Here is an 11297-nt window from a genome sequence, read left to right on the forward strand (position 1 = left end):
AACCGGGAAAAACTTGAGGCCCAGAGAAGTGTTGGAGCTTCCTAAAAGTCACACAGCAATGTCAAACTGAGCCTCATTGGTGGCACCCCCTCCCTCGGAGATTTTTGCCGTTAGCCTTGGAGGCTGCAGGAGGAATGATCTAAGTCAGTGGTTCTGAACCGGGGCGATTTTGCCCCCAGGAACATTTGGCAGTGTCACAACCAGGGGGAAGGGTGCGACTGGCATCTAGTGGGTAGCGGCCAGGGATGCTGCTCAACATTCTACAATGCACAGAACTGCCCCCACAGCAAAGAATGATCCAGCCCAAAATGTCAACAGTGCCAAGCCTGAGAAAGCCTGGTCCGTGCTCGGCCATTTGAGGGCCAGGAAGAATCCTGTTAAAACTGCAAAGCTGATAAATGCAGCTGCAGCTCAGTAGTGTGGCATGCTATGTGCAAAGTATTTCTCACCTAGGAGATGCTTGGGATGAGCCTGGTCCCCTGATGGGGACGCAGCTTATGGATGAGACCTCCTCTCCCTGGCCTGAGTGCCCCACTTCCCTACAGGATCTTGAGTTTCCAGGCTCAAAGACTCCGACTCCATCTGGAACTCTGGAAAGGTCAAAATCTGCATTGAACTAAGAGCAGGGCTGGGAGAGGAGGCCACGGAGGTGGAGTCTCAAGCCACAGCCTCTGCTGAGTTGGAAGCCTGGAGCTGCAGCGGCAGATGGGCTTGGAGGGGCAGAGCTCTGGCATGAAGCTGCCCGCCTCCCATGTGAGCAAAGTTCCCATTGAAACCTCCCAGAGACAGGTGCCCCGTGTGCGGCGAGCATGAGAATGCATTCCCCGGGAGGCCGTGAGAGAGAATGCCCACGCTCAGCCCACCTGCTTAAGGCTGGGGGAGGGGCTGGCAGAAGCCCCACCTGGGGTGTGGCAACACTCAGCTCCCTATGGCAGGTGAGCCTGCCTTGGATGTCATATTAGTTTGCAAGCTGCTGTAGCAAAGTGCCATGCACTGGGTGGTTTCAACCACAGCCACCTACTGTCTCACAGTTCTGGAGGCGGAAGTCCACAGCCCATATGGCAGCAGGGAAGGGTTTGCTCCAGGCCTCTCTCCTTGGCTATTTATTTATTTATTTATTTATGGACACAGTCTCACTCCCTGGCCCAGGCTGGAGTGCAGTGGCATGATCTCAGCTCACTGCAACCTCTGCCTCCCGGGTTCAAGCGATTCTCATGCCTCAGCCTCCCAAGTAGCTGGGACTACAGGCGCCCGCCACCACGCCCAGCTAATTCTTGTACTTTTAGTAGAGACGGGGTTTTGCCATGTTGGCCAGGCTGGTCTCGAACTCCTGACCTTAAGTGATACACCCACTTCAGCCTCCCAAAGTTCTGGGATTACAGGCATGAGCCACCACATCTGGCAAGAGTGCCCACTCTTAAGCTGTCAGGGAAAACACACGCCAAGCCATTGGCACCGTGCCTGGCACAATCACCACTCCCCATAAATGGCAGCTTTATTCAGCACACGTCCCTTGGACATCTGCTGTGTGCCAACCAGGGGAGCCTTTAGAGGGAGGCTCAGAGGATGTAGAGGAGCCTCCCTGAGTGGGGACTGCGTGTGCTCATGGGGGTGGGGGGTGCCTGGGTGGGTGAGGTACCCGTGTGCTGGCCTCTGTGGATGCACACATCAGTTCTTGGGTCTGTGCAGTGCAGATCCCTGGCATGGAGGATGGAAGGTGAAGCTCCGGCCCTCTCCTCCTGACCCTGTGTTCTCACAAGAAACCCCAGTGATCTGAGCTGAGAACCAGTGCCACAGCCTGCCCATCGCTTCTTTGCCTTGCTCATGTAATTGTCCAAAATTCTCTCTCCGTTCCACATCTCTCATTCTTTAGGACTCAATACTAGTGCCATCTCTTCCAGGAAGTCTTCCTCTAGGGGTGGGATTAGGTGCCTCCCTGTACTCCCGCACTCTCCTGGTTATTGAAATGATCCTTGAGTGTCGGAAGGCAGGAAACCTGGGCTCCCTTTGCAGTCTCTCCCTGAAACCTTGCTCAGCAAGTGTGTTGACCTGGCCTGAACACCCTGTGCTGGTCTCCCTGGCAGCTCAGAGCACCTGTCCCCACCCCCTCCCCAGCTCAGCTCCAGCTCACCTGGTGGAGGGGCACAAGGGCTCCATTGTGTGCTAGAGGGGACAGGAATAGGGTGATGCTCTCGAGGGTGGGGCGGGGGTTGGAGCGCAGACAGATGGAACCCAGACAAAGCCCTCTTTAAGCGGGGATCGTGGCAGCTGTGCTGACTGTACTACAGGAGCCTGGTTAGCTAAAGGAACCAAATGCCCAGGACACCGTGAACTTGGCAGTGTCTGGAGGTTGTCTGAAGGTCACGGGTGGGATGGGCATTGGTGCATGCCACTCACCCTCCCTAGCACTGAAGGCCCCTCTCCCAGGGGGTGCTCCTCAGGCCACTGGTCCTGCCTGTGTCCACAGGACCGCTGGCATTGAGATAAGAGTGGGAGCAGCTGGTTGGGTTCTGGTTGCGTCCCATAGGAACCTGTACTGGGGAACTCGGAGCCAGGTTTTACCTTCAATCGGGTCTGACACCAGAGCAGGGCTCATGCTGCTAGCTTTGGGGCCTGGGACAGGGTCCAGATCCTGGAAGAGGCTCACTGTGACCACCTAGCTTTTGGCCAGCTGGCAGGGAGCCTGAGTGAGTGGTCTCATTCTTTTCCCCGCACAAAGCGCCCTGGTCCATCCTATCTAGAGCCCTCTCCTGTAGCTGGCTGACCTGGAATCCCATCTGATTGGGAAAGAGTTCCACATGAGGCTGCCAGGGTCAGGCCTCCTGGAAAGCCGCCTCCCTCTCCTGCCTCCACTGAGAATCCCAGAAGGGGCCTTGCCGGATACCTGACGGTGATAGGTTAGTTTCGATGCAGTGAGCACAGGTATGAACCTACGCTAGGAGTCCAGGTGGTGCGGGAAGGGGGTTTGACCCAGGGCACACGTAGAATGCTGCGGGAGTCTGGTGGGAGCCCCAGGGCTGTCATCCTCCTGGGACTGGGCGTCCTAAATCCATGAGCTTGATCTGGGTGGACCCAGAGGGACCTACGAGGACCTCCTGGATCCACGGAGCCCAGCTGTCCTCACAGCTCTGCTGCCTGCTGCCTCCTCACCACCTCTCCTCACCCTGAGCGGCCACCTCTCATACCTTGTCTGTTCCCAAGCCCTTTTTGGGACTGTCACCAGCCCTGGCTCCCCTGCTGACCCAGGAAGGGAGAATAGCCCCTGTCTCTGCTTCCATGGGGCACCCCTATAACAGCCCACCCTCCTCAGTGCCCTGCCCACTGTTAGGACTCAGTTTAGCTCCTTGGATAGTATCTTATCCCCAGTTATGAGTTAGGTCAGGCTAATGCACACTGTGGGTGTTGGGACGTCCTGGAATTACAGGAACTACTGAGGAATAGGGTGGGAACTCCCCTACCTACCCCACCCCACAAGGCCCCCCGTGGGAGTAGGGGTGGAAGTGTGTGCGTAAGAGGTGGTTTAGGAGGGTAGGCAGAGTGCCAGCCAGGACCCAGACTGCCAGGCCCCAGTCCTGGCTCTGCCATTTCCTAGCAACATGACTTTGTGCCTCAACTTCCCCATCTGAGAATCATCATCATGATGACTCAAGTCGAAGGGTTCAGTCATGATGATCACGGTGATTCTGTGCTGGGAGGTGGGGGCTGGGAATGAAGGCTGCCCATGCCCTACCTCCCTCGCCCCCTTCCCTCCCACTGAAAGAGGGGACCCATGAGACGCCCATGCTGGCTGAGGCTGCCGTCATGCACGCCGTTCAGCACCCGTGGCCCCAGGGAGCGTCCTCCCTTCTCATGAAGAGCACAGTGGTGGCTCGTTTTCCCCTGGCTGGCACGAGCCAGGACCCCAGGGAGCCCAGGCATCCCCAGGCACAAAGCAGCATTTAGAGGCGCCAGCTGCTTCTCAGGAGCACCTCCACGGTGCAGTGGTTGGGGGTGGTGCATGAGAAGGACAGGGACTATGGTCCAAAGGGACCTCAGGCAGGTGCAGGGCCCATGGAATCCCAGTGACCTTCTCCATGGTGAGGGTGGGGTTGTGGGCCTCGACTTGATGGCAGAGTCATGGGTGCGGGAAGCAGGTGGCCACTCTCAGTCTCCCCCCCCGCCCTCTTAACAGCCCCTTGAACAAAGACTGTTGAGCTCTCGGCACATGCCCGGCCCTGTGCCCAAGCACGTTACACGTTGTTTCAGGGTCTTCCCAGCCCTGCAGGTGGATCAGGCTGCTGTCCCATCTGACAGAGGAGGAGACGGAGGCTCAGCAGGTTACACCCAGGCCCGACCGCCAATAAGAGGTCACAAGGGCCTCAGCGCCTGCCCTGATTCTCCTCTGCTGCCCCTGCTCCCCTCATCCTAAATCCTCCAAACTCAAGCCCTCCCACGCATCTTTGAATGTCTCCTGTTATTTCCACGAGTCTGGCATTGACTCTGTCCCTACACCTACCCTAGACTAGGGCCCCCAGCAAGGATGCAGCCTCCTTCCTCTGCATCTCTGCACAGAGCTCGGGACAAGGCTCAGCACACACCAAGGGCACAGGGGCAGAGGCGGGGTCAGAGTGGAAAATGGGTCCCTCAGTCACCCTTGGAGGAGGGGAAGAACCCGGCCAGGACCCTTCTGTGTCTCAACACACATGCCAGGAGGTGTGCACACGCGCACACACACACACACACACACACACACAGTGCTGCCACTCCTACCCTGCAGGGAGGGGAGCCCCAGCTGGGATTGGCCCACCCATGCCCTGTCCTGGCTGCCAGCCCAAGCCCCTCTGCCTCCCTTCCACTCCCAGCTCAGGCTCAAAGCTGCAAAGGGCCACTGGTGCAGTTCCCTCACCCCTCTCAGTCGCAAGCGGAGCTTCCTAAGCCCAGTGTGCTGACCTCGCCCCTCATCCAGCTGCCTGCAACTCTTTGCCCTACCCCAGGGTCTGCTCTGAAGGGGTGAGGCAGGGCAGGCAGGGCTGTAGGAGGTGGATAGGAGTCAGTGGACTTTGAACTCAGAGCCTGGTTGGCACCCTGGGTCTCCCCTTGCTGATGTATGATGACCTGGGGGGTGTGACTCCTTTGGACCCTGATTTCCTCATCTGTAAGGTGGGAGTCATAGCTGGCCTTAGCCTGGGGTCATGGCTGGGGTTAAAAGAGACTGTGTGAGGCCAGGCACTTTGTGTAATCCCAGCACTTTGGAAGGCCAAGGCAGGTGGATTTTGGGGTCAGGAGTTTGAGACCAGCCTGGCCAACATGGAGAAACCCCATCTCTACTAAAAATACAGGTGGCATGTGCCTGTAGTCCCAGGTACTCGGGAGGCTGTGGCAGGAGAATCGCTGAACCCAGGAGGTGGAGGTTGCAGTAAGCCGAGATTACGCCACTGCACTCCAGCCTAGACAACGAGCAAGACTCCGTCTTAAAAATAAATAAATAAAAGACACTGCATGTGTGGGTGCTTGCAACAGGTCCTGACACAAAATGAACCCTGACAGATGCTCTCCATTCTGCTGTTGCTCCTCTTTGGCAGAGGCAGCGTGGGGGTTGGTGCAGTGAGGGGCAGGCCCCCAGGGTCTGGGCTCGTGGTAACCTGGGCATCACCTGTGTGTGCTCTGCTCCCCTAGGGCTGCACCGGCCTTGCAGGGGTAATTGCTTGTTGTCAGGAAGATGTCCCCTTTGGGCATCCAAGGTCAGGTGATGGCGAGCCTGACCCGACATAGGAAAGCTGAAGAGGACAGGAATGGGTTGTGGCTCTGACACCTACCTCCAGTGGGACCTGGGACCTGGACTCCGGCCTTGGCCCCTCCCATCCCTTGCCCACGTCCTGGGCTAGGGTCAGAGCCCAGAGGGGCTTTGTTGACTCTGATTGACAAAGGGGTTAACTGTTAATCCCTGAGGGTTGACCTCATGGGGACCCGGGGATCCCAGGTGACCGTGGGCCTCTCTCTGGGGACCTTTGCAGATGGTGGTTCTCATGGACCCAATGGAGGATCCCGACGACATCCTGCGAGCACATCGCTCCCGGGAGAAGTCCTACCTGTTCGACGTGGCCTTTGACTTCACTGCCACCCAGGTGAGGGAGGGCCTGGGCTGGAGACATGCAGGAGCCCCTCCCCACCCTTAGCCCCACTCAGGAGGGGCCCTCCAGGGTCCCTGCCTTTGAACCTCAGCCTCCACTCCACCTGCTCACCCTCTGTTCCTTGAGCCCTCCCCATTCAGGAAGGTTCTCATGCACACAAGGTCCACATACCCGGCCTCTTGCACAGATGCACTGGCATTGGCACTCAGACACCACCCTACACAGTACACCTCGCTTGGCTCCTACTGAGCTGGAAAAGGAGCTTGAAGGCCATCTGGTGCGAGCACAGGGACAGAGGGTGGGTTCGGCGAAGCTGACACCCTCCTCGGGGACCCCCATCTTGCCCATCTGTGGGATGCTTCCAGGAGCAGATGTGATGCATCCTCAGGGCTGGGGGCCAAGAGGCAGCTGTGCAGGGAGGCGTCTCAGGTGTCCTGGGCTCTCTTTCAGTCTGGCGTCCCCCACCGTGAGTGTAAGCAGAGACATTCCCTCTCCCACCCCACCCCCCACCCCCACTCACCTTGGGGCTGGGGCTCCAGGGACAGAAACTTCTCCTATCAGAGGTCAGGACAAGCCAGTGGGTGCCTGTGCTGTGCCCCGCCTGTGTCCCGGCCCCTGACAGGCTTCCTTCCTCACAGGAGATGGTGTATCAGGCCACCACCAAGAGCCTCATCGAAGGCGTCATCTCAGGCTACAATGCCACTGTCTTTGCCTATGGCCCCACAGGTGAGGGGAACGCCCAGACTGTGGGCGAGGACTGCAGTGCTCCTGTAATCCCTGTCACCCTCCAACTAGTCCGACCCCAGCTGGGACAGGAATCAAGGATGTGGTCGCTCCAAATCTCACCCGGGGCCCTCCAGCCCCAGAAGCCCCATCCCGAGCCAGGGGCATCATCCGCCCTGCTCCCCACCACCTCCCTGGCCATCTGAGAGGGCCCAGTCTTGAGGACAAACCCCGGCTTCCAGGAGTGCCTGCCCAGTAAGGCCTCCCTCCCGACTCCACCCTGGTCACCCTCCGCCTTGTTCTGCCCCCAGGCTGTGGGAAAACCTACACCATGCTGGGCACAGACCAGGAGCCCGGCATTTACGTTCGGACCCTCAATGACCTCTTCCGTGCCATCGAGGAGACCAGCAACGACATGGAGTATGAGGTCTCCATGTCCTACCTGGAGGTAAGTCCCCCGGCCTAGGCTCATATGGGGCTGGCCCACCTCCCTGGGGCTGGTCACTGGGCAGCTTCCCAAGGCGCTCATCACTGCTGCCCTCCCACATGCCTATTGTGAGCTCCACTTTATAAACATTGCAGGCTCATCAGAGAGGTTAGGCAACTAGACCAATGTCACACAGTAAGCGAGGGGGTGGGGATTCAAACTCCAGACCCTGCAGCTTCTGCTCTGTGCCAGGCTCACCACCTCACCATCCTCACGGGCCCATTCCTTAGAGCAGACCCTGTCTGCCCTGCCAGGCTGCCTCCAGCCACTCTGTGTGTGTGGGTACAGTGAAAACTGAACATACACATACAGGCTGGAACCTATGGGCCTTTGCCACCCAGCCACAGCCTCCTGGTGCTCACCCCGTGGGAGTACTATCACCAGACAGTGATGGGATATCAGGGGCTGGGGAAACACACAGAGTCCAGAAGAGGTGGGAGGCTGGACTTCGTCTGGCTCCTCCGGGAGCTGATAATCTCCTGGGTGACATCTTAAGAAGGCAGTGAGGCAGAGCACCAGCAGCTGCTGGCCAACAAGGTGTTGATTCAGCCAGCAAGACTCGCTTTATGGGGTGGGGGTGCCCCCAGAAAGAGCACAGGGGTTGCCTAGCAATGAACAGGGCTCCTCACCGGGTGGGGGAAGGGGGTTCTGGTCATTGGTCAGGTCCCCATGCAACTAGGTCAATGTCACACAGTAAGTGAGGGGGTGGGGATTCAAACTCAGGGCGCTGCCCGGTGCCCACCCTGTCTGGAAAGGAGTGATCCTTGGTTTTGAAGCCTCCTGTAACCATGGCTCCAGCAGCCCGATGTTTCCTGTGGATGCTGAAGCCCTTGACCCCATAGGAAAGACAGGGCCTTTCCTCCTAGTCAGGGCTCTTCTGAGAGGAGCCTGGGCTCAGGAACTGTGAACTCTTGTCCCTTTCTTGCACGAAAGGAAAGGGGACTCGGCCTTGACCTTGATCTCCTGCCCTTAGACTCCCTTCCCCCATCCCTCCCCGACCTGTCGCATCAGATCTACAATGAGATGATCCGGGACCTGCTGAACCCCTCCCTGGGCTACCTGGAGCTGCGGGAGGACTCCAAGGGGGTGATCCAGGTGGCCGGCATCACCGAAGTCTCCACCATCAATGCCAAGGAGGCGAGTTTTGTATGGTCAGCCAGGAGCCACTGAGAGGAAGCTCACTGCCTGAGGGGCAGAAGGGGCAGGGACTGAAGCAGGGAGCTGCTGCCCACTCAGCTGAGGCTGGGACAGACAGGCAGAACCCTGAGTGGCAGCAAGGAGGGGACTCACACCTGCCCCAATGCCCCCACCACGCTGACCCTGGGAGGGTAACCAGGCAACACTGCCTCTCTGTTTACCCAGAGACCCTGTCCTCCAGAGAGCCGAGCTCACCCCAGGCCTCTCGGCGCACAGAGCCCAGCCCATTCCAGCCTGCTCTTTCCCAACCGCTCAGAAGTAGGACCCTCCCTGCCAGCCCCCTCGGGCTCCTCTGCTGGAGCATCTCCAGCAGTCACTAAGAGCTGCCTCTGCTCCCTCCCACCCAGATCATGCAGCTGCTGATGAAGGGGAACCGGCAGAGGACCCAGGAGCCCACGGCCGCCAACCAGACGTCCTCCCGCTCCCACGCGGTGCTGCAGGTGGCCGTGCGCCAGCGCAGCCGGGTCAAGAACATCTTGCAGGAGGTGCGGCAGGGCCGCCTGTTCATGGTCGACCTGGCTGGCTCGGAGCGCGCCTCCCAGGTGAGGCTGGAACCTGGGCTGGGCAGAGGAGGGAGGGCTGACCCAGGGAGGAGCGGAGGGCAGGGACGGTGACTTCCATGCGAGGCCAGCACCACAGGAACAGGGGAGAAAGTTTGGGAGGTGGGGAAAGGGACGCCAGCATCTCAGCTTCCTAGGAGTTGGAGCGGGGAGGATGTTACAATGAGGTGGGGGGGATGAGTGGAGACCCCTGGATTAAGGAAGTGAGGAACGTCCCAGAGGAGCAGGGTGGGGGGGGATGGGGTAGGGCATCCCAGGAAGAGCCAAGGGGCTCTTGTGGGAAGGGGAAGGAGGATGGGGGTTTCTCCAGAGAAGGAGACCGGCTGCCCTAGGAGAGAGATCCGGGAAGACAATGAATGGGCCCAAAGGAGTAGTTGGAGGCAGGGAGAGACAAGTATCCCCTGACTGGGGGGGACTTGGGACATCCTGGGAGACGACCCAGCCAGTCACATCACGAAGAGAAGGTCCCCATCACCCATTTCTGGCAGCATCTTTGTCCCCTCTCATGAAGCTTGGCTTCGTGGCAGCATCCTTGTCCCCTCCCATGAAGCCCTGCTTGCTGGGCTCTGCAGCCTTGGTGGCAGCACCACCCCGCTGGTGTAGGTCTGGGCTCCCTTGAGCAGGCAATCTTGGGGGTTTTATGGTCACCTGAGCAATGAGGCTGGGTGATGTCACCATTGCTGGCACTGGAACAAGTGCAAGGGGAATGACAGCACCAGAAAGAATGAACAGTCTTTCGTGTTTGAACGTGTGGGGTCGGATCTGAATGGGGCGGTTTCAAGAAACTCACCCCTCCCATCCAGTAAAGCCTAGGGGGCTTCCTGGAAGGCATACAGAGGAGAGGCTTAGGAGGAGAGTGTCCTTCAGCCACTGGAGCCACCTGGTCCCGGCTTCGCCAGGCTGGGCAGAGCCACCTCCTACGGGGAGCTGCAGGAAGGGCCTCCTCGGCTTTGACATGCTCCTGCAGGCCCAAGAAAAGGAGAGGAACCTGCCCTCCGCCACCATGCACATTCTGCATGCATGTGCATGTACTTCCCTCCTTGCTCCCTGGAGCACCCTCTGGAGTGCCTGTGGTTCTGCTGGCTCCCAACTGACTGCCTGGAAAGCAACCTCGCTCCCATCTCATCCATGGCACTGTGTGTCAGGCTGTGCCACGGCACCTGCCCTGGGGAGAGCCGGCCATCTCAGCCCTCCTCAGAAGCTGTCAGCCCATCACTCTTGTTCAGAGGCCTCCGGGTCTCTTAACCTTCTCCGATGCCCTCAATGGCCTTGGCAGGAGGACGGCCACAAGGTCCTTGGGGGTTTATTACCCAGGATCACCGGGTCATCGATGGGGTGGCTGGGGAGAAACCCAGTCCCCGGCCTCATCAGGCCATACTTGTGCCCTTTGCTCGCCCCCTAGACACAGAATCGTGGGCAGCGCATGAAGGAGGGGGCCCACATCAACCGCTCACTGCTGGCACTGGGCAACTGCATCAATGCCCTGAGCGACAAGGGTACCAACAAGTACATCAACTATCGCGACAGCAAGCTCACCCGACTCCTGAAGGTACCAGCCACAGCTGGGCCTGGGCACTGGGCACCGAGGGTGAGGCTGCCAGATTGAACAAATGAAAATACAGGGCACCCAGCTAAATTCCAACTTCAGGATACACAGCAAAATTTATTTTAGTGTAAATATGTCCTATGCAATATTTGGGATATTCTTATACTAAAACAAATTAGTTGTGTATCTGAAATTCAAATTGAACTGGGTATCCCATATTTTATCCGGTAACCCCTAACCAAAGGCTGGGCAACGGGAAGGGAGAGGAGCACGTGATACCCCCACCCAGGGCTGTGGGTCAGAGCCGTCTAGATTTGGGGGTGAAGGTGGGCAGTCAGCCTCATGGCCCCACCGGTCTGCTGTTTGGGGGTGGCCTCCTTTGTGCAGGGGTGTCCTTGGCCTTAAATTATAGCAGCATCACTGAGTGTCCACTCCTGGCTGGACTCTTGAATTCAGTACTTCACTCTGTTAGCTCCTTAGATCTTGTCAACAACTCTATGAGTTTGAGGGATTACATTTGCAGATGAGCAAACTGAGGCACAATGCAGTTAGGTAATGTTCCTAAGGGCTCACACTAGTAAGTGCTGGAAATAGGATCCAGTCAGAGGCCTCCCTGGTCTAATATCAGAGTCACCGCTTACTTAACATTGCCATCAGCTGCCGTCATGACTGCA

General features: G+C 58.4%; 1 protein-coding gene across 1 annotated transcript in view; it reads left to right on the top strand.

The window, feature by feature from the left end:
• Window positions 1-11297, top strand: part of KIF19 (kinesin family member 19) — a 28716-nt gene that overhangs the window by 8736 nt on the left and 8683 nt on the right. Inside the window, exons 3-8 of the mRNA XM_011972174.1 lie at window positions 5994-6104; window positions 6749-6836; window positions 7145-7281; window positions 8332-8457; window positions 8865-9059; window positions 10480-10626. Of these exons, the coding sequence (XP_011827564.1) occupies window positions 5994-6104; window positions 6749-6836; window positions 7145-7281; window positions 8332-8457; window positions 8865-9059; window positions 10480-10626 (804 nt within the window). The remainder of the gene's footprint in view (window positions 1-5993; window positions 6105-6748; window positions 6837-7144; window positions 7282-8331; window positions 8458-8864; window positions 9060-10479; window positions 10627-11297) is intronic.

Source organism: Mandrillus leucophaeus, unplaced genomic scaffold (assembly GCF_000951045.1).
Source record: "Mandrillus leucophaeus isolate KB7577 unplaced genomic scaffold, Mleu.le_1.0 Scaffold1, whole genome shotgun sequence".
Taxonomy (NCBI): domain Eukaryota; kingdom Metazoa; phylum Chordata; class Mammalia; order Primates; family Cercopithecidae; genus Mandrillus; species Mandrillus leucophaeus.